Here is a 26,199-nt window from a genome sequence, read left to right as displayed (position 1 = left end):
TCTCTCCTCCCTCTATTCTTTGTCTCACCACCCTGTCCGTTTCTCTGTCTCTCTCTTTCCTCCTGCTTTCGCCAGTTTGCTCGCCCTCTGTATTCTCACTCTCTCCCCTTAACTTCTCTGCAGGATTCAGGTATCTCTATGTTGAACCCCTCTCTACTCACATCGCCCCTTCCTGACCCCTGTATACCATGTCTGTTTCCTTTCCTTCCGCGCAAACTGGTCTCTGTTTCTCCCCACTCGCACTATTTTTCCGCCAGACACTCTCATCGGTCCAGACCAACCCCTCTCACACCCTCAATCTCCCTCTTCCCCAGCACTTCCTCCCCCCTGCTCTCGGCTCCTCTCTTTATCAGCTGCTCATCTGGTGTTTGTTTGTCTCGCTGAGCTCAGAGACGCAGAGGATCCTCGACAGGATGGACGACAGCGAGACTTACATGCCAATGCAGCTCGTAAAAGCGGACTCACCGTCTCCATCGAGAGGTGAGTGGGGCAGAGACTAGGGGGGAGGGAGCATCAGACATTTTCTCACCCCAAGAGTGTGTGATGGGACGGTGTGGAGGGAGATTCACTCTGTGTCTGACCCCGGGAGTGTGTGATGGGACGATGTGCAGGGAGATTCACTCTGTGTCTGACCCCGGGAGTGTGTGATGAGACGGTGTGGAAGGAGCTTCTCTCTGTATCTGACCCTGGGAGTGTGTGATGTGACGGCTTTGAGGAAGCTTTACCGTGTGTCTGACCTCGGGAATGTGTGATGGGACGGTGTGGAGGGAGCTTCACACTGTGTCTGACCCCGGGAGTGTGTGATGGGACGGTGCGGAGGGAGCTTCACACTGTGCCAGAACCCCATACTGTTAAAGGTCTAGATGGGTTAGATTTTGTTAAATGTGTTCAGCAACGTTTTCTAAATCAATATATAGATATACCAACTAGAGAGGATGCAATATTAGATCTCCTATCAGGAAATAATTTAGGGGAAGTGACGGAGTTGTGTGTAGGGGAACACTTTGATTCCAGTGATCATAATGTCATTAGATCAATTTGATCATGGATAAAGATAGATCTGGTCGTCCGGTTGAAGTACTAAACTGGATAAAGGCCAAATTTGAAGAAATGAGAAAGTATCTAAATAGCGTAGATTGGGACTGGATGTTTTCTGGCGAGGATGTGATTGGTAAGTGGGAGACCTTCAAAGGAGAAATTTTGAGAGTGCAGAGTTTGTATGTTCCTGTCAGGGTTAAAGGCAAATGAATATGAATAAGGAACCTTGGTTCTCGAGGGATATTGGAACTCTGATAAAGAAGAGAGATGTGTAACATCTGTAGGCAACAGAGGGGAGATATAATTCTTGATGAGTATAAAAAAGAGTAAGAAAATGCTTACGAAAGAAATCAGGAGAGCTAAAAGAAGACATAAGGTTGCTTTGGCAGTCAGGAGAAGGATAATCTTAAGATTGTCTACAGGTATGTTAGAAAAAAAGGATAGTAAGTGATAATGTTGGTCCTGTTGAACATCAGAGTGGTCGGCTGTGTATGGAAACAAAAGAAATGGGGGAGATGTTAAGTGTTTTTCTTTTGCATCTGTATATACTAAAGAAACTGGAATAGAGTCCATGGAAACAAAGCAAACAAGTAGGGAGGTGTTGGAACTGAATACAGATTAAAGAGGAGGAGGTGCCTGGTTTCTTGAGGCAAATAAGAGTAGATAAATCCCCACGGCCTGACAGGTATTCCATTGGACCTTGAAGGAGACTAGTGTTGAAATTGCAGGCGCCCTGGCTGAAATATTAAAATGTCGATTTCCACGGTTCAGGTGCCGGAGGATTGGAGAATAGCTCATGTAGTTCCGTTGTTTAAAAAAACAGCTCAAAAAGTAAGCCGGGAATTTATGGGCCGGTAAATTTTAGGTAAATTAGGTAGTAGGTAAATTATTGGAAGGAATACCAAAAGATAGGATCTACAAGTATTTGAATCGACAGGGATTTATTAGAATCTTTGAGCGTGATAGGTCATGTTTAACCAATCTATTAGAGTTTGTCGAGAAAGTTACCAGGAAAGTGGATGAAGGGGAAGCAGTGGATGTTGTAAACATGAACTTTAGTAAGGCCTTTGACAAGGTCCCGCATGGGAGGTTAGTTAGGAAAATACAGTCACTACGTATACATGGAGAGGTAGTAAATTGGTTAGACATTGGCTCAATGGGAGAAGCCAGAAAGTGGTAGTGGAGGATTGCTACTCTGAGTGGAGGCCTTTGACTAGTGGTGTGCCACTGGATCATTGCTGGGTCCATTGTTACTTGTCATCTATATCAATGATCTGAATGATACTGTGGCAAATTGGATAAGCAAATCTGCTGATGATACAAAGATGGGAGGTGTAGGGGACAGTGAGGAAGGTTGTCAAAACTTGCAGAGGGATTTGGACCAGTTGGAGGAATGGTTGAAAAAATGGCAGAAGGAGTTTAATGCGGACAAGTGTAAGATATTGCTCTTCGGAAGGTTAAGCCAAGGTGAAACATAAAGGGAAATGGGAGGAGACTGAGGAGTGCAGTAGAACAGAGGGATCTGGGAGTCCAGATATAAATTTCCTAAAACTGCCGTCACAGGTGGATGGGGTCGTAAGGAGATATTTTGGTACATTGGCCTATAAAGATCAAAGTATTGAGTATAGAGTTGGAATGTTATGGTGAGGTTGTATAAGACCGAATTTGGAGTATTGTGTGTAGTTTTGTTCACCGAATTACAGGAAGAATATTAAAAAGCTTGAAAGAGTGCAGAGAAGGTTTACAAGGATGTTGCCGGGTCTTGCGAAACTTGTGTTACAGAGAATGGTTGTATAAGATAGGACTTTATCCCTGGAGCGTAGATGAATGAGGGGGATTTGATACAGGTATGAAAAAAGATGATGGGTATAGATAGAGTGAATGCAAGCAGGCTTTTCCCACTGAGTCTAGGGAGAGAAAAAAAACAAAGGTCATGGGTTAAGAGTGAAGGGGAAAAGTTTTAAAGGGAACGGGTGTGGGGGGGGGTTCTTCACGCAGGAAGTGGTAGGAGTGCGGAATGAGCTGCCAGATGAAGTGGTGAATGCGTGCTCACTTTTCACATTTAAGAAAAACTTTGACAGGTACATGGATGAGAGGGGTATGCAGGGATATGGCCCAAGGGCAGGTCAGTGGGACTAGGCAGAAAAATGGTTCGACACAGCCGAGAAACGCCATAAGGCCTGTTTTCTCTGCTGTCATGTTCTCTGTTTCTATGGACCCAGGGAGCAGGTAATGGACGGTGAGGCGTGAGTGTCACTCTGTGTCTGACCATGAATGTGTGCGACGGGACGGTGTGGAGGAAGCTTCACTCTGTGTCCGACCGCGAGGGGGGTATGCTGGACAATGCGTGACTTAGCTGTACTTTATGTCTCACTCCGGGAGTGGATAGTGCGACAGGAGATTCACTCTGTGTCCTGTCCCCGGAAGTGTGTCACGGGACGGTGATTAGTAACTTGACTCTGTGTCTGACCCAGGGAGTGTGTGCTGGGACGGTGTGGATGGATTTTCATTTATGTATGAGCCCGGGAATGTTGGTTCAGACGGTGACGAGGCGTTCTCTCTCTCTCTCTCTCTCTCTCTCTCTCTCTCTCCTCTCTCTTCTCTCTCTCTCTCTCTCTCTCTCTCTCTCTCTCTCACACACACACACACACACACACACACACACACACACACACACACACACACACACACACACACACACACACACACACACACAACACCACACACACACACACACACACACACACACACACATCCAGTAGATCGAATAGACTCACACTACCCTTATTGCCATTATCCTCCCTCACCATTCCCAAGCCCTGACAGAAGGTGATGAGGGTTTGAGAGAAATGCTGAAGTCCGTCTGTGGGCTGACGTCGCTGCTATTTTTATTTTTCGCTGTCTGTATGCCGGCCCAGTCAGTGTAGCCGCACGCTTTCAATACTTCTCTGAATTACTGACAAACCCCAGCTTATGTTCTCATGGGCGAAGAGAGTTAACTCTCAGATACGGCTCAGCGTGAGTTAGTTTCCTGTGAACTTCAAGATCAAAATGTCAGGTTTCTTTCAAAGGAACTGAACAGTCTAAAATTGCAATCTGTCGTTCTGACGTCTTCTCGGAGGGAGGGGGCTCGTTTATTTCGGAGGGGAGATTGCGGTTTAACCCCGGGGCCGTGGTTTCCAGAGCACAGAGGGACTGAAGCCCCAGTGAAAAGCAGAGCAATGGGAAAGCGGACGCTCAAACCAGGAATCTGTCATCGGTTAAGACCAACCCCTTCTCCACACTCATTCTCCCTCTTCCCCATCACTTCCTCCCCCTGCTCTCGGGCCTCTCTTTATCAGCGGCTCATCTGGTGTTTGTTTGTCTCGCTGAGCTCAGAGACGCAGAGATCCCGACAGGATGGACGACAGAGAGACTTACATGAAAATGCAGATCGTAAAACCGGACTCACGGTCTCCATCGAGAAGTGAATGGGGCAGAGACGGAGGAAGAGTGTTTCAATCTCTTTCTGACCCAGGGAGTGTGAGATGGGACTGTGTGGGGGAGTTTCACTCTGTGTCTAAACCAGGGAGAGTGTGATGGGACGGTGTGGAGGAAGATTCACTCTGTGTCGGACCCCGGGAGTGTGTGATGGGACAGTGTGGAGGGAGATTCACTCTGTTGCCTTAACCAGGGAGTGTGTGATGGGACGGTATGGAGAGATACACTCTGGTCTGACCCCGGGATTGTGTGATGGGACGGTGTGCATGGAGATTCACTCTGTGTCTGACCCCGGGAGTGTGTGATGGTACGGTGTGAAGCCCTCTCCTTCCGAGTGAAAAGAACACCTCCTCTCTCTCTCTCTCTCTCTCTCTCTCTCTCTCTCTCCTCTCTCTCTCTCTCTCTCTCTCTCTCTCTCTCTCTCTCTCACACAACACACACACACACACACACACACACAACCCCACGGGAAAGCGACAGAAGGCCCGGTCACATTTCAGTCCGGTAACGTTCACTGTGAGCGGGAGAGAGTGGGAAAACAATGGGTAGAGAGGGAGGGCAGCCGGAAAGAAAGCTGAGTGAGGAGGTCTGTGAGACATAAAGCAGTGGACTGAGGGAGAGTGGAGGAAAATGGAGAGAGCTGGAGATAGGAGCGAAACTGATGCGGGTTAGAGGCATTCACTTCCTCACACATGAAGAGAGTGAGGGGAGAGTGAGGGGCGCAGAGAGAAAAAACGACAGATAGAAGTTGATGGAGCTTTTGTGAGAACTGCTGAAATCCGTCTGTTGGGCTGACGTCGCTGCTATTTTTATTTTTTGCTGTCTGTATGACGGCCCAGTCAGTGTAGCCGCACGATTTCAATACTTCTCTGAAATACTGACAAACACAGCTTCTGTTCCCATGGGCGAAGCGAGTCAATACTCAGATACCACTCAGCGTGTGTTGGTTTCCTGTAAACTTCAATATCTAAATGTCCGCTGTCTTTGATCAGTACTACACAGTCTGAAAAGGACACTCTATTGTTCAGACATCTTCTCGGAGGGAGGGGGCTCGCTTACTTCGGAGGGTGTTGCAGGTTGCCCCGGTGCCGTGGTTTCCAGAGCACAGAGGGTCTGAAGCCCCGGCGATAAGCAGAGCAATGGAGCACTGAGCTCAAACCAGGAATCAACTGTCGGTTGGGGTGGGGGAGGGGTATTCGTTGCAAATCTGTCTGACAATAAAGCCTATGAATGAGTCAATATATATCCGCCGGTCTTTACCTCCCTGCTCACACATCATCCGTCACTCTTCCCCCGCTGCCAATCCTTTCCCTCTCCCTACTTCTCATTCTATGTCCCACCAACTTCCAGAATCAATCTCTCTCAACCATCCCTTCCCTGCATATCTGCTCCCTCTCTGTAGCGCTCTCTCTCTTCCCTCTCTTCCTTCGCCCCTCTGGTCCGTCTCTCTCTCTCCTCTCTCTCTCTCCTCTCCTCTCCTCTCTCTCTCTCTCTCTCTCTCTCTCTCTCTCTCTCTCTCTCTCTCTCGCTCTCTCTCTCTCTCTCTCTCTCTCTCTCTCTCTCTCTCTCTCCTCTCTCTCTCCTCTCTCTCTCTCTCTCTCTCTCTCTCTCTCTCTCTCTTTTTCCTCCCTGCTTTCCCCCCGTTAGCTCTCCCGCTGTGTTTTCACTCTCTCCCTAATTTCTGTTCAGTGATCCACCCTCTCTATTTCGACCCCTCTCTCTCCCCACTTCACCCCTTTCTGAACACTGTATACGACGTCTCTTTTTCCGTCAAGCCCTATCCTTTCCATCAATCCCGCCTCCCTCTGATTCTCCACACTCTCACTACTCTTCAGCCAGCCTCTCTCTCGGTCTGGAACACACCCTCTCATACCCTCAGTCTCCCTCTTTCCCAGCTCTTCTCCCCCCTGCTCTCGGCTCCTCTCTTTATCAACTGCTCATCCGCTGTGAATTTGTCTCGCTGAGCTCAGAGACGCAGAATCCTCCTCGACAGCAAGACCTACATTAATATGCAGCTCGTAAAACCGGACTCACGGTCTCCATCGAGTCGTAAATAGACAGAGACAGAGGGCGGAAGCTTAATCTATTTCTGACCCAGGCACTGTGTGTTGGGGACGATGCGGAGGAACGTCACTGTGTGGAGGGAGCTGCATAACCTGACCCCGGCAGTTTTTGATAGGACGGACTGGAGGAATCATCAATCTGTGTCTGATCCCGTGAGGGTGTGATGAGACGGTGTGGAGGGATATTCACTCGGTGTCTGGCCCCGGGATTGTGTGATGGGAAGGTGTGGAGGGAGATTCACTCTGTGTCCGATGACGTGAGGGTGTGATGGGACGGTGTGGAGGGAGTTTCAAACTGTGTCTGACCCCCCACACTGTTAAAGGTCGATATCGGTTAGATTTTGTGAAGTGTGTTCAGGAAAGTTTTCTAAATCAATATATAGATGTACCAACGAAGGAGGATGTAATATTAAGATCTCCTATTAGGAAATGTTTTAGCGCAGGAGACGGAGGTGTGTTCAGGGAAACACTTTGGTTCCAATGATCATAACGTCTTTAGTTCAGCTTGATCATGGATAAAGATAGATCTGGTCTTCGGGTTGAAGTTCTAAACTGGGAAAAGGCCATATTTGAAGAAATGAGAAAGGATCTAAAAAGCGTAGATTGGGACAGGTTGTTCTCTGGCAAGGGTGTGATTGGTAAGTGGGAGTCCTTCAAAGGAGAAATTTTGAGAGTGCAGAGTTTGTATGTTCCCTTCAGGGTTAAAGGCAAAATGAATAAGAAGAAGGATCCTTGGTTCTCGAGGGATATTAGAAATCTGATAAAGAAGAAGAGAGAGGTGTATAACATGTATAGACAACAGGGAGGAAATAAGATGCCAGAGGAGTATAAAAAGAGTAAGAAAATACTTAAGAAAGAAATCAGGAGGGCTAAAAGAAAACATGAGGTTGCTTTGGCAGTCAGGGTGAAGGATAATCCTAAGAGATTCTACAGGTATGCTTAGAGGAAATGGATAGTAAGGGATAAAATTGGTCCTCTTGTTGATCAGAGTGGTCGGCTATGTATGGAACCAAAAGAAATGGGAGAGGTATTGTTTTTCTTTTTTGCATCTGTATTTACTATGGAATCTGGAATGGAGTCTATGGAAACAAGGCAAACAAGTAGAGAGATGATGGAACTTATACAGATTAAAGAGGAGGAGGTGCTTGCTGTCTTGAAGCAAATCAGAGAGGATAAATTCCGAGCACCTAATAGGCTATTCCCTCGGATCTTGAAGGAGACACGTTTTGAAATTGCAGGGGCCCTGGCAGAAATATTTAAAATGTCGATATTCACGGCTCGGGTGCCAGAGGATTGGAGGATAGCTCATGTAGTTCTGTTGTTTAAAAAAATTCTCAAAAAGTAAACCGGGAAATTATAGGCCAGTAAATTTGACATTTGTAGTAGGTGAATTATCAGAAGAAATACGAAGAGATAGCATCTACAAGTATTTGGATAGACAGGGACTTATTAGAAAAAGTCAGCATGGCTTTGTGCGTGGTCGGTCATGCTTAAACAATCTATTAGAGTTTCTCGAAGAAGTGACCAGGAAAGTGGATGAAGGGAAGGCAGTGGATGTTGTACACATGGACTTCAGTAAGGCCGTTGACAAGGTGCCGCATGGAAGGTTAGTTAGGAAGATTCAGTCACTGCGTATACATCTAGAGGTAGTAAATTGGATTAGACATTGGTTCAGTGGGAGAAGCCAGAGAGTGGTAGTGGAGGATTGCTACTCTGAGTGGAGGCCTGTGACTAGTGGTGTGCCACAGGGATCAGTGCTGGGTCCATTGTTATTTGCCAACTATATCGATCTGGATGATAATGTGGCAAATTGGATCAGATAATTTGCTTATGTTACAAAGATTGAAGGTTTTGTGGACAGTGAGGAAGTTTTTCAAAGCTCGCAGAGGGATTTGGACCAGTTGGAGGAATGGGCTGAAGAATGGCAGATGAAATTTAACGCGGACAAGTGTGAGGTATTGCACTTCGGAAGGTCAAATCAAGGTTAGATCATACAAGGTAAATGGTAGGACACTTGGGAATGCAATAGAATACAGGGGTCTGGGAGTACAAATGCATAATTTCCTGAATGTGTCGTCACAGGTGGATAGGGTCGTAAAGAAAGCTTTTGGTACATTGGCCTTGATAAATCAAAGTACTGAGTATAAGAGTTGGAATGCAATGTTAAGGTTGTGCAAGGCATTGGTGAGACAGCATTTGGAGTACTGTGTGCAGGTTTAGTCACCTAATTACTGGAAGGTTATTAATACGATTGAAAGAGTGCAGAGAAACTTTACAAGGATATTACCGGGTCTCGAGAACCTAAGTTACAGAGAAAGGTCGGATACGTTAGGACTTTATTCCCTGGAGCGTAGGAGAATGAGTTGTGATTTGATAGAGGTGTATAAAATTATGATGGATATAAGGGAGGGGAGAAAAAAAATCAGAGGTCATGGGTTAAGAATGAAGGGGGGGAAAGCTTAAAGGGAACATTAAGGGTGGTGTTCTTCGCGCTCGGAGTGGTGGGAGAGTGGAATGAGCCAGATGAAGTGGTGAATGCGGGCTCACTTGTGACATTAAAAGAAATATCTGGACAGGGATATGGATGAGAGGGGTTTGGAGGGATGTGGTCCAGGTGCAGGTCAGAGGGACTAGGCAGAAAAATGTTTCGGCACAGCCAAGAAGGGCCAAAAGTTCTGTTTCTGTGCTGTAATGTTCTATGGTTCTATGGAACCAGGAGCAGATATTAGGACGGTGTGTGGGGTGATTCACTCTGTGTCTGACCAGGGGAGTGTGTGCTGGGACGGTGTGGAGGGAACCTAACTGATGTCGAATCACGGGAATGTTGGTTTGGACTATGTCCAGGCGCTCGCCCTTTCTCTCTCTCTCACGCACACATACTCAAATTTCAGGCGGGTTAGTGGCTTTCACGGGAGAGAAATAGGGAGAGAGTGAGGGGAGTGTGAGGGACGCAGAGAGAGTAATTGATAGACAGAAGGTGATGGGGTTTTTTTGTGAGAACTGCTGAAATCTGTCTGGTTGGATGACGTCGCTGCTATTTTTACTTTTTGTTGTCTGTATGACGGCCCAGTCAGTGTAGCCGCACGCTTTCAATACTTCTCTGAAATACTGACAACTCCCCAGCTTATGCTCTCATGGGCGAAGAGGCTCAATAATCAGACACTGCTGGGCGTGCGTTGGTTTCCTGTAAACTTCAATATCTAAATGTCCGCTTTCTTTGATAAGTACTACAGTGTCTAAAAATGGCAATCTATTGTTTGCCGTCTTCTCGGAGGGAGGGGGCTCGGTTCATTCGGTGGATATTTCGGGTTGTCCCGGAGGCCGTGGTTTCCACAGAACAGAGGGTCTGAAGCCCCGGCGATAAGCCAAGCAATGGGAGCACTGACGCTCAAACCAGGAATCAACTGAGGGTTGGGGTTGGGGTGGGGTATTCGTTGTAAATTCGGACCCCAGTATCCCATGTCCGTCTTTCCGCAAAGCCCTGTCCTGCCCATCACTCTCGCCTCCCTGTTTCTCCCCACTCTCACTACTCTTCCTCCAGCTCCAGACAAAAACCTCTCACTCTCTCAATCTCCTTCTTGCCCAACACTTCCTCCCCCGACTCTCGGCTCCTCTCCTTATCAGCTGCCCATCTGGTGTTTGTTTGTCTCGCTGAGCTCAGAGACGCAGAGGATCCTCGACAGGATGGACGACAGTGAGATTTACATGAAAATGCAGATCGTAAAACCGGACTCACGGTCTCCATCGGGAAGTGAGTGGGGTAGTGACGGAGGGAGGGAGCATCAATCTATTCCTGACCCATGCACTTTGTGATGGGACGGTGTGGGGGGAGCAACAATCCGTGCCTGATCCTAAGTGTGGGGGATGATACAGTGTGGAGGGATATTGACTCTGTGTCTGACCCCTGGACTGTGTGATTGGACGTTCTGGAGGGAGATGCCATTTGTGTCTCACCCCTGGAGTGTGTTATGGGACAGTGTGGGGGGAGATTCACTCTGTGTCTGACCCCGGGTGTGTCTGATGGGACGGTGTGGAGGGAGATCCACTCTGTGTCTGACCCCTGGAGTGGGGGACGGGACGGTGTGAAGCCCTCTCCTTCCGAGTGAAATGAACAACTTCTCTCTCTCTCTCTCTCTCTCTCTCTCTCTCTCTCTCTCTCTCTCTCTCTCTCTCTCTCTCTCTCTCTCCTCTCTCTCTCTCTCTCTCTCTCTCTCTCTCCTGCTTTCCCCCGTTAGCTCTCCCGCTGTGTTTTCACTCTCTTCCTAATTTCTGTACAGGGATCCACCCGCTCTATTTCGACCCCTCTCTCTCCCCACTTAACCCCTTTCTGAACACTGTATACCACGTCTCTTTTTCTGCCAAGCCCTATCCTTCCCATCAATCTCGCCTCCCTCTGTTTCTCCACACTCTCACTACTCTGCAGCCAGCCTCTCTCATCGGTCTGGAACAGACCCTCTCATACCCTCAAGTCTCCCTCTTTCCCAGCACTTCCTCCCCCTGCTCTCGGCTCCTCTCTTTATCAGCTGCTCATCTGGCGTGAATTTGTCTCGTTGAGCTCAGAGGCGCAGAATCCTCCTCGACAGCAAGACCTACATTAATATGCAGCTCGTAAAACCGGACTCACGGTCTCCATCGAGAGGAAATTAGGGCAGAGACAGAGGGAGGAAGCTTCAATCTCTTTCTGACCCAGGGAGTGAGTGTTGGGACAGTGCGGTGTGAACATCACTCCGCATCTGAACCCAGGGGTGTGTGGAGGGACGGTGTGGAGGGAGCTTCTTTGTCTGACCCCGGGAGTGTGTGATGGGACGGTGTGGAGCGACGTTCACTCTGTGTCCGACCCCGGGAGTGTGTGATGGGACGGTGTGCGGGGAGATTCACTCTGTGTCCGACCCCGGGATTGTGTGGCGGGATGGTGTGGAGGGAGATTAACTCTGTGCCTGACCTCGGGTGTGTGTGACGGGATGGTGTTGAGGGAGATTCACTCTGTGTCTGACCCAGGGAATGTGTGATGAGTCGGTCTGGAGGGACCTTCGCTCTGTTTCTGACCCCGGGATTGTTTAATATGGAGGTTTGAAGGGAGTTTCACTCTTTGTCTGATCCCCAGAGTGCGTGATGGGACGGTGCGGAGGGAGAGTGACTCAGTGTCCGACCTCGTGAGTGTGTATTGTGACGATGCGGAGGGAGGTTTACTCTGTGTCTTACCCCGAGGGTGTGTGATGGGACGGTGTGGAGGGAGATTCACTCTGTTTCTGACCCCGGGGCTGTGTGATGCGACGGTTTGGAGGGAGATTCACTCTGTTTCTGACCCCGGGAATGTGTTATGGGACGGTGAGAATGGAGATTCACTCTGTGTCTGACCCTGGTAGTGTGTGATGCGTCGGTGTGGAGGGAGCTTCGCTCTGTGTCTGACCCCGGGAGTGTTTATTAGGGAGGTGTGAAGAGAGTTTCACTCTGTGTCTGATCCCCAGAGTGTGTGATGGGACGGTGTGGAGGGAGATTCACTCTGTGTCTGACCTCGGGAGTGTGTGATGGGACGGTGTGGAGGGAGCTCACTCTTCTGTGTCCAGCTGAACATGATGTACTTAATTTCAAGTCATTCCCTGAACCCCCTGCCGGGGCAGATCTAGGTCAGGTTCATCTTTGCCGGTTTAACCCTCTTTAGCTGACGTGTCCAATCCTGTCGAGAGATCTCAGAGCAAACTTACAGTTGCCACTAACGATTCCCTGTTTGAGAATAACACGGAGGGAACGCGTGAGAGATGCGATGACGGGGAAATTCCCTTTGATTTTCCGTGCGGAGCGTTGCGTGTCGGTGTGGTGAAGAGTGAAGACAGTGGGAGAGACGGTGAGCAGGGAGCGCGGTATAAACCCTTAAGCCCTCTCTCCCTTTTCTAACCCCACTGTATTTTTCCTCTTTCCCCTTCTCTCATCTCCTTGCCCTTCTCTCACCCCGTCTCCTCTCGCCGACTCTGCACTGCCGCTCCCTCACACTATTTCCCCTACTGACTCCCACTGTACCCTTCTATTTGCCTTCTCTCATTGTCCCCGTCTCTCCTTTATCACAGTTACCGTCTCTATCATTCCTGGTTTCTCCATCGCACTCTTTTTCTCTCTCTCTGTTATCTCTCATTCCAACCCGCCCACACCTCCAGTTCTCTCTGTCCGTCTGACGCTCATCTCCCCTCGCTCCTTCCCCTCCTTTCTATCCACTCCTCTCTCCCACTTCACGACGCTTTTTTGCCCTCTCTGAAATTCCCTTGTTCTCTCTTCCCTAACCCTCTCCCATTCTTCTACCCTTCCACGCTCTCCCCTCTCATTCCGCTCTCTCACACCTCTCATTCCTCTCTCCCCGACACATTTCTCCCCTCCCTCCTCCCACTTTCTCCCCATTCTTTCTCTCGCACTTTCATACCCAATGCCCACATCGCGCTCTCCCCACTCTGCCTATCGTTTTCACCTTCACTCTATCCCCACGTGCCTGTCCTCTCTCTCCCCTCTTCTCCCTCACACTCTGCCGCTGTCTCACGCCTTCTCTCCCCCTCACGTATCCCTCTCTCTCTTCTCTCAACCCATCTCTCTTCTGTCTATCACCGACTCCCTCCCCTATTCCCTACCGCTCTCACTCTTTTCGTATCCGCCTGTCCGACTCTATCCCCCAGACGGTCTGAACTCCACTGATTCAGCGCTGAACGTTCGGAAAGAGGAACCGCACGTCGATGAGGATGAAGATCCTCCCATTTCCTCGGGACCTGGCGGGCTGTCTACCACAGCACAAACAGGTCAGAGTTCACAGTGATGACGTCATTCTGGAGGGGTCGCGTGCCATAATATGAAGAGTCCGTGTTTCCAATGCATCTGTCTCGACCACGTCCACTGTCAGCTCAGTCCATAGACTGATCACCGTCTGGGTAAAATAAAATGTTACCACTCGGATCCGCAATTAAATCCCTTTCTCCTCTCACCTTAGCCCTGTGCGCTCTGGTCCTCGAGAGTGTAGGAACAGATGTATGGGAGAAGGAAGAAAAAGAAGACACTAAATTTCTTTGTACTGTTAGAGATAAACAGAGAGAAAGAGGTGGAAAATTTCTTAAATGTATTTATTTTACTGCTAGGAACATTGTAAGAAGGGTGGATGAGCTTGGAGCGTGGATTGATACCTGGAAAAATGATGTTGTAGCTATTAGTGAAACATGGTTGCAGGAGTGGTGTGAATGGCAACTAAATATTCGTGGATCTCTTTGCTTCAGGTGTGATAGAATCGGAGGGACAAGAGGGGGAGATGTTGCGTTGGTTGTCAGAGAACAAATTACAGCGCTGCTCTGGCAGGATAGATTAGAGGGCTCGTCTAATATATTATAGATGTATTATAGACCACCCAATGGAGAGCAAGAATTGGAGGAGCAAATCTGAAAAGAGGTAACAGATATTTGTAGTAAGCACAGGGTTGTGATTGTGGGTGATTTTAATTTTCCACACATAGACTGGGAAGCCCATACCGTAAAAGGGATGGTTGGTTTGGATTTGTAAAATATGTACAGGATAGACTTTTTTGCAGCATTGTATAGAGGTACCAATCAGAGAAGGGGCAGTGTTGGATCTTCTATTAGGGAATAAAATATGTCAGGTGACGGAGGTATATGTTGTGGGGGAGCACTTCGGTCCAGTGATCACAATGCCCTTAGTTTCAATATAATTATGGAGAAGGATAGGACTGGACACAGGGTTGAGATTTTTTATTGAAGAAAGGCTAATTTATAGAAGATGCGAAAGGATTTAGAAGGAGTGGATTGGGACAAGTTGTTTTATGCGAAAAATGTAATAGGGATATGGAGGTCATTTAAAGGTGAAATTCTGAGGGTAAAGAATCTTTATGTTCCTGTTAGGTTGAAAAGAAAACTTCAAAGTTTGAGAGGGCCATGGTTCTCAGGGGATACTGGAAACTTGGTTAGGAAAAAGGGAGATATGTACAAGAAATATAGGCAGCATAGAGTAAATGAGGTGCTCGAAGAACATAAAGAATGCAAACTTAAGAAAGAAATTAGAAAAGCTAAACGAAGATACGAGGTTGCAAGTATGGGGAAAATAAATCCGAAGGGTCTCGACAGTTATATGAATAGCAAAAGGATAGTGAGGGATGAAACTGGTCCCTTAGGGAATCAGAGTGGACAGCTACGTGCGGAGCCGAAAGAGATGGGGGAGATTATGAACAATTTATTTTCTTCGGTATTCACTGAGGAGAAGAATATTGGATTGTGTAAGGTAAGGTAAACAAGTAGTGAAGTTATGGAAACTGTGACGATTGAAGAGGAGGAAGTACTGGCGGTGTTAAGGAATATAAAAGTGGATAAAACTCCGAATCCGGACCGGATATTCCTTAGGACCTTGAGGGAGGTTAGTGTAGAAATAGCAGGGGCTCTGACAGAAATATTTCAAATGTCATTAGAAACGGTGATTGTGCCGGAGGATTGGCGTATTGCTCACAATTGTTTAAAAAGGGTTCTAAAAGTAAACTTAGCAATTATAGGCCTGTCAGTTTGACGTCAGTGGTGGGTATGTTAATGGAAATTATTCATATAGATAGCATATATAATTATCTGGATATTGAGGGTCTGATTAGGAACAGTCAACATGGATTTGTGCGTGGACGGTCATGTTCGACATATCTTATTGATTTTTTTGAAGAGGTTACGAGGAAAGTTGACGAGGGTAAAACAGTGGATGTTGTCTATATGGACATCAGTAAGGCCTTTGACAAGGTTCCGCATGAAAGGTTAGTTAGGAAAGTTCAATCGTTAGGTATTAACATTGAAGTAGTAAAGTATATTCACAAGTGGCTGGATGGGAGATGCCATTGAGTAGTGGTGGATAACTGTTTGTCAGGTTGGAGGCCGGTGACAAGTGATGTGCCTCAGGGATCTGTACTGAGTTCAATGTTGTTTGTCTTATACATCAATGATCTGGATGATGGGGTGGTAAATTTGATTAGCAAGTATGCAGATGATACTAAGTTAGGTGGCGTTGTGGATACTGAAGTAGGTTTTCAAAGTTTGCAGAAAGATTTAGGCCATTTAGAAGAGTGGGCTGAGCGATGGCAGATGGAGTTTAATGTTGAAAAGTGTGAGGTGCTACATTTTGGTAGGAATAATCCAAATAGGACATACATGGAAAATGGTAGGACATTGAAGAATGCAGTAGAACAGAATGATCTGGAAATAATGGTGCATAGTTCCCTGAAGGTGGAATCTCATGTGGATAGGGTGCTGACGAAAGCTTTTGGTATTTTGGCCTTTATAAATCAGAGCATTGAGTGTAGGAGTTGGGATGTAATGTTAAAATTCTACAAGGCATTGGTAAGGCCGAATTTGGAGTATTGCGTACAGTTCTGGTCACTGAAATATAGTAAAGATGTCAACAAAATAGAGAGAGTACAGACAAGATTTACTAGAAAGTTGCCTGGGTTTCAGCACCTAAGTTACAGGGAAAGATTGAAGAAGTTAGGTTTTTATTCTTTGGAGCGCAGAACGTTGAGGGGGGACGATAAAGTTAAATAAAATTATGAGAGGGATAGATAGAGTTGACGTGTATAAGCTTTTTCCATTGAGAGTAGGGGAGATTCAAACAAGAGCACATGTGTTGAGAATTATGGGGCAAAAGTTTAAGGGTAACATATGGGGGAATTTCTTTACTCTGAGAGTGGTAGCTGTATGGAATGAGCTTCCAGTAGCAGCTTTAGAGGCATATTCGGTATTGTCATTTAAAGCAAAATTGGATAGGTATATGGACAGGAAAGGAATGGAGGGTTATGTGCTGAGTGCGGGTCGGTGGGATTAGGTGAGAGTAAGCGTTCGACAAGGACTAGAATGGCCGAGATGGCCTGTTTACGTGCTGCAGTTGTAATATGGTTATATGGTTATGTGGCTATTCTGCATGTCTGGAGAAAATAACTGTACGCGTTGACCGTTCGTGGTTTTATACGTCTCTGTAAGGTCATCACTACGCTCCAAGAATTAAAGTCCCAACCTGCCCGACCTCTCTCCTTAGATCAGTCCCCTGAGTCCGGCAACATCCTCGTTCTCCTCCTGCTCTCTCATCCACTCTTACATTACCCACCCCACACTCTCTGACCCACTCCTACCCCATTCTCCTCCTTTGCTCGCGTCCGGTTTCTCCCCTACCACTCTCCTGCAAACTCCTACAAATCTATGGCCTTCTTTCTCCACATCCGTCCCACTCTTCTCCGTCCGCCCACTCTCCCCCACTCCCACCCCACTCTCTCCTCTCCCTATTTCCTCTCCCACCCTTTCTCTCGCCCCTCTCTCTCCTTCTTCGTTCTCTCTAAAACAGCCTCCGTGTTTCCTCAATTCTCTCCTTCGTCGCCATCGACTCTCACTTCAATCCTCCGCCCTCTGGCTCCCGATACCCCGGACCTGAGGAACGTCTGTGCTCGTTCACACTGCCTGCGCCCATCGTGGTTTTATACAACTCTGTAAGGTCGCCCCTGCGCTCCTAGGAATAAAGTCTCGAATTGCCCGATCTTTCTCCATGCCTCACTCCACCGAGTCCAACATCCACGTGAACCTTCCAGCACAGTGACCTTTCCTATATCAGGGCCACCAACACTGAACAAGAGCGGCTTCATTGTACATCTGCAACGTGACCTCCCGACTCCTGCACCATCATCTTCCACAGCAGTGTACCATCTGAGACCTTGTTAAATTCTAGGTAGATTACATCTACTCCCCGTGCCTGATCAGTCCTTCCCGATCATATTACCCCGACAACTCTCCCTCGGTCTCAGGCCATCCGTATCTCTCCCTCCTCCAACTTCCACCCTCCGGATCTCCGCCCACCCTCCCTCTCTCACCGCTCCTTTCTATCCTCGTCCCTCCCTTCCTCTCTTCCATCTCCCAGAGTGATCTACCATCTGGGATCTTGTGACAGCATTTGTCGGTGTACATTTTACCAACCAATCAGGCCAAACAGGTCCTCAGCAATCAAATCGATCAGTCTAATCTCCCCTGGCCCCACCCCCTTATACAGAGGAGCCCAACAATAGCTCATTAAAGACCCTCTCCATCACGTCTGGTACACTGCCCTGAACAGCCGCCCTGTTGTCTTACTCCAAAGATGGAAATCTTACATGTCTACATCCATGGACACTGTCTACATTTCCTGCTGTCTCCGTGAAGCAGCCAGGATAACCACAGACCCCTACCCAACCCAGCCCGACTCACTCCCATCGGGGAGAAAGGTACGAAAGCACGTCCCACCAGTCTCAAGGACGGCTTCTGCCCCGTTTTTATCGGAATATCGAACGGCCCCCTAGGACAACGTGGAGGGAGCTTCACTCGGTGTCTGACCCCAGTCGTGTGTGATAGGACCATGGGGTGGGAGCATCACTGTGTGTCTGACCCCAGGAGTTTGTGATGGAACCGTGCGGAGGGAGATTCACTCAGTGTCTGACCCTCAATCTTCTGTGTCCAGCTGAACCTGGTGTGCTGTACGCGGAAGTTAATTTCAAGACCCTCTCCACAACCCGAGTCCGGACAGTTCGAGGTCAGTTTCATCTACGTTAATTTGTCCCTGTTTAGGTGACGTGTCCAATCCTGTCGAGAAATCTCAGGCAAACGTACAGTTGACCCTAATGATTCCCTGTTTGAGAATAACACAGAGGGAAGGCAGGAGAGATGCGAAGGTTGGGGGGTGGGGATTCTCTGTCTGACGATCGGTGCGGTGTGTTGCGCCCTGGGAGGGGCGGATGTGAGGTAGCGCCGTGGGATGGAGTGTGGAGGGAGTGCTTTGGGAAGACGACATGGTATGCAGAGGAAGGCGCAATGAGGAGAAAGCGATGTGGGGAAGGGGTGGTGGAGATCAGTTAGATTCGTGTTGTTGTAGTGAGGAAGCAGGACTGTGGGTTAGACGCTGAGAAGGAGCGCGGTATTAAACCTTAACCCCCTCTCCCTTTTCTAACACCACTCTCTTTTCCCTCTTTCCCCTTCTATCACACCGTCTCCTCTCTCCCTCCATCCCCTGTCCCTCCCTCACACTATTTCTCCTACTGTCTCCCACTTTCCCGTACCCTTCGTCCTCTCTCATTGCCCCTACTCCCACCAGTCTCTCTTCTATCACAGTCACCGTCTCTACCACTCACGATCTCCCTCTCTATCGCCCTCTCTCTCTCCTCACTCTTATACCCCGTCAACCCCGCCCGTTCTTCCTATCTCTCTCTGTGTCTCGGTTTGCCGCTCATCTCCCCTCCACGCTTTCTCTTTCTCTCCATCCATCTCTCCCGCTCCACGACACTCTCCCCGCTCGCTCTTTCCCCTCTCACTGAAATTATCTTGTTATCGCTTCCCCATCCCTCTCCCACCTCCGCCCGCCTTCCCTCTCCCTTCTCATTCCCCTCCATTCATCTCTCACGCCTCTCACTCCGCTCCCCACGACACAGTCTGCCCCCTCTCCCCTTTCTCTACCCGTTCATTCTCTCGCATTTTCCTGTCCAATGCCCACATCGCGCTCTCCCCTCTCTGTCCATCGTTTTCGCCTTCTCTCTGTCTCCACGTCTCTGTCCTCTCTCTCTCCCCGCTCTCCTTGACCCTCTCTCTCGCTACCTCATACGCTCTCTCCCTTCACTTGCCCCTCTCTCTCTTCTCTGTCTCCCCAACTCCCTCCCCCATTCCCTACCGCTCTCACACTCTTCCTAATCTGCCTGTCTCTGTCTCTATCCCCCAGACGGTCTGAACTCCACCTACTCAGTGCTGAAAATTCGGAAAAAGAAACCCTGCATCGATGAGGACGAAGATCCTCCCATTGCCTCGGGAACCGGCGGTCTGTCAACCACTGCACCAACAGGTCAGAGTTCACAGTGATTACGTCATTTTGGAGTGGTCAGTCTCATACTCCCAAGTGTTTGTACTCCATCTGCTTGGACCACTTCCTCTGTCAGCTCGTTCCATAGACTGACAACCATCTGGGTAATGAAAGGATGTCACACGGGTCCCAATTAAATCCCATTCCCCCTTCAACTTAGACCTGTGCGCTCTAGCCCTCGATTCTCCAAGTCTATGGAAAATAACTGTACGCACTCACCGCTCGTGGTTTCATACGCCTTTGTATGGTCATCCCAACACTCCAAGAATTAAAGTCCCAACCTGCCCGATCTCTATCTATAAATTGCTCCCTCCAATCCGGCAACATCCTCGTTCTCCTCCTTCTCTCTGCCCTACTCTCACTCCCCCATCTTCCCACACTACCACCCTCTCTCTCTGCCCCTCTCCTACCCCAGTCACCTCCGCTACTCGTTTCCCGATTCTCCCCAACTAATCTACTACAAACGTTTCCCCATCTATTCCCCTGTTTCTCCCCATATCCCCACTCTTCCCCCTCCGCCCCACTCTCCGTCTCTCTCTGCAACCCTATGCTCTCACTCTCATTTCCTATTTACCCCTCTCGTCCCTGTCTACCTCCTTCCTCTCTAACACCACTCCCTCACACATCTCTCTCCTTCCACGCCATCGACTCTCACCTCAATCCTGTGCCCTCTGGTTCCCGATACCCCGGACCTGAGGAACCTCTGTGCTTGTTCACCCTGCCTTTGCACCTCGAGGTTTTATGCAATTCTGTAAGGTCACCCCTGCGATACAAGGAATAAAATCCCGACCTGCCCGACCTCACTCCATGCCTCACTCCCCCGAGTCCAACATACTCATAAACATTCCGGTATCGCGGCCTTTCCTATATCAGGGCGAGCAACACTGAACAAGAGCGGCGTCACTGTACGTCTGTAACGTGACCTCCCGACTCCTGTACCATCATCTTCCAGAGCAGTGTACCATCTGAGCCTTGTTAAAGTCCAGGTAGATTACATCTACTCCCCGCGCCTGATCTGTCCTTCCCGATCATATTAGCCCGACAACTCTGTCTGGTCTCAGACCATCCAGTATCTCTCTCATTCCTCCATCTTCCACCTTCAGAATTTCTCCCCTCCCTGCCTCTCTCACCGCTCCTTTCTTTCTTCGTTCCTCCCTTCCTTTCTTCCATTTCCCAGAGTGTTCTACCATTTGGGACCTTGTAACAATAATTGTTAAAGTCAGTGTGCATTTTATCAATTAATCAGGACAAACAGGTCCTCTGCAATCAAATCGGTCAGTCTACTCTCCCCTGGCACCACCCCCTTATACAGAGCAGTCCAACAATAGCTCATTGAAGTCCCTATCGTTCATGTCTACTGCACGGCCCTAAACAGCCGTTCTGCTGTCTTACTCCAAAGATAGAAATCTGACCTGTTCTCTCCGTGCACACTGTCTACATTTCCTGCTCTCTCCGTGAAGCAGCCAGTATAACCATAGACCATCACCCAACCCAGCCGCACTCCCTCCCATCGGGGAGAAAGGTACGAAAGCACGTCACACCAGGATTATTCTCCGTTTCCCCAATCAAGGACGGATTATTCCCCGTTTCTATCGGATTATAGAACGGCCACCTAGGACGATCAGACGGACTCCTGACCTCACGATCTACCTCGTCCTGGCCTCTTGTACCTTATCGTCTGCCGGCACTGCCCTCGCTCTGTAACTGTGACTCTTTATTCTGCAGGATCTCTCCTGTTTATGATGTATATAGAAACACTGAAACATAGAAAACATACAGCACAATGCATGCTCTTCGGCCAAAAAGTTGAAACGAACACGTCCCTACCTTCGAACTACCAAGGCTTTACCCAGAACCCTCTATTTTTCTAAGCTCGATGTAGCCATGCATGAGTTCAATGAAAGACCCTATCGGTTTCGCCTCCACCACCGCTTCCTGCAGCCTCACCACTCTCTGAGTAAAAAAAAGGGACACCTCCCCAGTACCTACTTCCAAGCACCTTAAAAGCATATCCTTTTCTGCGAGCGATTTCAGTCCCGGGAAAAATCCTCTGACTATCCACCCGATCCATGCCTCTCCTCATCTTGTACACCTCTATCAGGTCACCTCTCATCCTCCGTTGCTCCAAGGAGAAAAGGCTGATTTCACTCAACATATTCTCATAATGCATGCTCTCAAATCCAGTAAACATTCTTGTCAATCTCCTCTGCACCCTTTCTATGGATTCTACGACTTTCTTATAGTGAGGCGACCAGAACTGAGCACAGTACTCCAAGTAGGGTCTGACCAGGTTCCTATATAGCTGCAACATTACCTCTCGGCTCCTAAATTCAATTCCACGATTGGCGAAAGCCAAAACACCGTACGTTTTCTTAAACACAGATTCGACCTGCGCAGATGATTTGTGCTAGGACACCAAGATCCCTCTGATTCTATACACTGTCGAGAGTTTTACCATTAGTACTGTAATCTGCCATCGTATTTGACCTACAAAAATGAACCACTTCACATTTAGCTGGCTTGAACTCCATATGCTATCTCTTAGCCCGGTTGTGCACCCTATCAATGTCCCGCTGTAACCTCTGACAGCCCTCCAGCTATCCACAACACCTCCAAACATTGTGCCATCAGCAAACTTAAGAACCATTCCTCCACATCTTCATCTAGTTCACTTATAAAAGTCACGAAGAATAACGGTCCCAGAATAGATCCCTGACGCACTCCACTGGTGACCGATTTCCTTGCAGAATATGACCCGTCTACAACCACTCATTGCCTTCTGTGGGCAAGCCAGTTGTGGAGCCACAAAGCAATGTCCCCTTGATTTCCATTCCTCCTTACTTTCTCAGGAAGCCTTGCACGGGGCACCTTATAAAATGCATTGCAGAAATCCATATACACTGCATCAACTGTTCTTCGTTATCAATGTGTTTAGTCGCATCCCCACAAAAAATCAACCAGTCTCGTAAGGCACGATCTGCCCTTTACAAACACATGCCGACAAACCCTAAACATATTATTCCTCTCCAAATGTTCAAAACTCCTGCCTCTCAGGATATTCTCCATCAAATTACAAACCGCTGAGGTAAGACTCACTGATCTATAATTTCCTGGGCTATCTCTTCTCCCGTTCTTGAATAAAGGAACAACATCCGCAACCTTCCAATCCTCCGGAACCTCCCACGTCTCCATTGATGGTGCATAGCTCATTGCCAGAGGCTCAGCAATGTCTTCCCTCGCCTCCCACGGTTGTCTGGGGTGTATTTCGTCCGGTACCGATGACTTATCCAATGTGATGCTTTCCAAATGCTCCATTACATACTTTTTCTTAACATCTACATGCTCAGGCCTTGCAGTCTGCTGCAAGTCATCACTACAGTCACTAAGATACTGATGTAAAGTATTCATTAAGTAGCCCCTATTGTCTTATTAAATATTTATTGTGATCTTATGGTCGTATGGTCTCTCCACAGCTGCGCAAGAACGAGAGTCGAAAGGGAAGATCGGAAATAGACCGTACCGTCTGATCTGCCTTCTCTGCCTAGTTACGTTCGCCCTCATCGTGACTGTGGCCGTTCTCTCGATCCATGGTGAGTTGAAAGGTCTCCGGATGGAGTCAGACCGTAAACAAAGAGAGTGCAATATATCGAGATTGTAAAACACAACAGTGAAACCAACACCCGCCTTACCGTAACACCGATGGAAGAAGGCAGAGTACATGAAGATTAGGAAGCAAGGATCAGATGGATCTATTGAGGAACGTAGGTTAGAAAGAAAAGAGATGAAGAAGGCGCTGTCGACAGACAGAAGGAAGCAAGGGAAAGCCTTGGTGAGTGGGGTAAAGAAAAACTCCAAGGCATTCATCAATTATATGAAGAACAAAAGGATGCCAGGAGTGAAGGCAGGAGCGATTTTAGATAAATGTGGGAAGATGTGCCTAGAGACTGTGGAAGTGAGCGAGGTCCTCACCATTGAGAGGGAACTTGATGACAGTGAGGACAATATGAGGGAGTTTGATGTTCAGGAGCATGTTGATACTAAGAGAGAGGAGCTGTTGGAGTTGATTAAATACATTCAGACCGATAAGTCACCGCAGCCTAACAGAATATTCCCCAGGCTGCTTCAAGAGGGGAGAGAATAGATTGTTGAGCCTCTGAGTAGGATCGTTATGTCCGCGTGGTCCACGGGAATATTCCGGGAGGATTGGAGTGAGGCACATTTTGCCCTCCTGTTCAAATAAGGTAGGGATAGTCCGGGTAATTATAACCCAGTGAGTGTTCCGTCCGTGGTGGAAAAGCTGTTGGAAAAGATTCTTAGAGATAAAACCAATGGGCATTTCGAGAATCATGGTCTGAACAGGGACAGTCAGCATGTCTTTGTGAAGAGCCGATCGTGTCTAACAAGCCCGATAGAATTCTTTGAGGAGGTGACCAGACATACAGATGAGGGTAGAGCAGTGGTTGTGATCTACATGGAATTTAGTAAGGCATTTGACAAAGTTCCACACAGGAGAGCTTATTTAGAAAGTCAGAAGGCATGGGATCCAGGGACGCTTGGCCAGTTGGATTCACAATGGGCTAGCCTGGAGAAAGCAGAGTGTCGTGGTGGAGGGAATACAGTCGAATTGGAGGGCTGTGACTAGTGGTGTTCCACAAGGATCGGTTCTAGTACCTCTGTTTTTCGTGATTTTATTAACGACATGGATATGGGGGCAGAAGTGCGGGTGAGCAAGTTTGGAGACTACACGATGTTTGGTGGTCTTGTTGGATAGTGTTACGGATTGTCGAAGATTGCAGAGAGAATTTGATAGGATGCAGAAGTGGGCTGAGAGGTGGCAGATGGAGTTCAACACGGAGAGGTGTGAGGTGGTACACTTTGGAAAGGCGAACTCCAAGGCAGAGTACAAAGTTAATGGCAGTATACTTGGTAGTGTGGTGGAGCAGAGGAAACTGGGGGTACATGTCCACAGATCCCTGAAAGTTGCCTCACAGGTAGATAGGGTAGTTAAAACGATTATGGTTGTTAGCTTTCATAAGTCGAGGAATAGAGTTTAAGAGTCGCGATGTAATGATGCAGCTCCGGAAAGCTCTGGTTAGGCCACACTTGGAGTACTGTGTCCCGTTCTGATATCCTCACTGTAGGCCGGCTGTGGAAGCGTTAGAAAGTGTGCAGAGGAGATTTACCAGGATGCTGCCTGGTTCAGAGTGTATGCATTATGATCAGAGATTAAGGGAGCTAGGGCTTTACTCTTTGGAGGAAAGGAGGATGAGACAAGACAAAATACAGGTATACAAGATATTAAGAGGAATAGATAGAATGGACAGCCAGCACCTCTTCCCCAGGTCACCACTGCTCAAAACAAGAGGACATGATGCCTTGTGCAGGAAGGCACAGAGTCGACTGTACTTCCTTAGAAGGTTGGCGTCATTCAATGTCTGTAGTGAGATGCTGAAGATGTTCTATAGGTCAGTTGTGGAGAGCGCCCTCTTCTTTGTGGTGGCGTGTTGGGGAGGAAGCATTAAGAAGAGGGACGCCTCACGTCTTAATAAGCTGGTAAGGAAGGCGGGCTCTGTCGTGGGCAAAGTACTGGAGAGTTTAACATCGGTAGCTGAGCGAAGGGCGCTGAGTAGGCTACGGTCAATTATGGATAACTCTGAACATCCTCTACATAGCACCATCCAGAGACAGAGAAGCAGTTTCAGCGACAGGTTACTATCGATGCAATGCTCCTCAGACAGGATGAAGAGGTCAATACTCCCCAATGCCTTTAGGCTTTACAATTCTACCGCCAGGACTTAAGAACTTTTTAAAAGCTATTATTAATGCTTTTTGAGATAGTGATTTAGATGCATATCATATTTTTTACTGAGTTAAGTATTGTATGTAATTAGTTTTGCTACAACAAGTGCATGGGACATTGGAAAAAAGTTGAATTTACCCATGGGGATGAATAAAGTATCTATCTATCTATCTATCTATCTATCTATCTATCTATCTATCTATCTATCTATCTATCTATCTATCTATCTATCTATCTATCTATCTATCTATCTATCTATCTATGTCTTTAAGATAAGGGTGGGCTGTTCAAGGGGGATATTAGAGGTAGGAATTTAACTGAGAGAGTGGTTGGTGAGTGGAATGCACTTCCTGTCTCAGTGGCGGAGGCAGATACACTACTGATATTTAACAGCCTACTAGACAGTTATATGGAGGAGTTTAAGGTGGTAGGTAATAGGGGAGCCAGCGTTTAAGGGGTCGGAACAACATTTTGGCAATGTACTGTGCTGTACTATTCTTTGTTCTATAACACAGACACACCCGTGATAAAAACACGGCCTTTACCGTAACACAATCAGGACGCATGCTGACACCGACACGTCATTCACCATAACATCAACAATACAGTTACCGTAGCACGGTCACAACCTTCAAAGAGACACAGATACACTCCGAACCTCGACACTGACAGGACCATCGCCGTGACATACACGTGGCTGTCACACTGACCGCAACGTACCCCTCACTGTAATATCGACATGCCCCTGACAGTGTCACTGATAAACTCCTCAAGCGACACCGACACACAGCTCACCGTGACACCTTCACGGACCTCAGCGTGATCCGCTCTGCACCGCATCGTGACAAAGACTCACACGTCACTGTAACACCCCTTACCGAGATAGTATCACCCCTCAACATAACACCGGTGCATTGCTCTCTGAGGCATTTACCCACTCCTCACCCT

The 26,199-nt window shown here is 48.0% G+C and overlaps 1 protein-coding gene across 1 annotated transcript; it reads left to right on the top strand.

The window, feature by feature from the left end:
* Positions 1 to 338: 338 nt before the first annotated feature.
* LOC140720440 (uncharacterized) lies at positions 339 to 24,222 on the top strand. The gene is made up of 7 exons (XM_073035292.1): positions 339 to 480; positions 12,244 to 12,426; positions 13,241 to 13,360; positions 18,066 to 18,137; positions 19,314 to 19,433; positions 22,925 to 23,041; positions 24,167 to 24,222. The coding sequence occupies exons 1-7, from the start codon at positions 414 to 416 to the stop codon at positions 24,220 to 24,222; spliced, it is 735 nt and encodes a 244-aa protein (XP_072891393.1). The 5' UTR covers positions 339 to 413.
* Positions 24,223 to 26,199: the final 1,977 nt, after the last annotated feature.

The sequence above is a fragment of the Hemitrygon akajei genome, unplaced genomic scaffold (assembly GCF_048418815.1).
Source record: "Hemitrygon akajei unplaced genomic scaffold, sHemAka1.3 Scf000042, whole genome shotgun sequence".
NCBI lineage: Eukaryota > Metazoa > Chordata > Chondrichthyes > Myliobatiformes > Dasyatidae > Hemitrygon > Hemitrygon akajei.
Note: the sequence above shows the minus strand (reverse complement) of the source record. Positions and strands in the feature narration are given on the sequence as shown.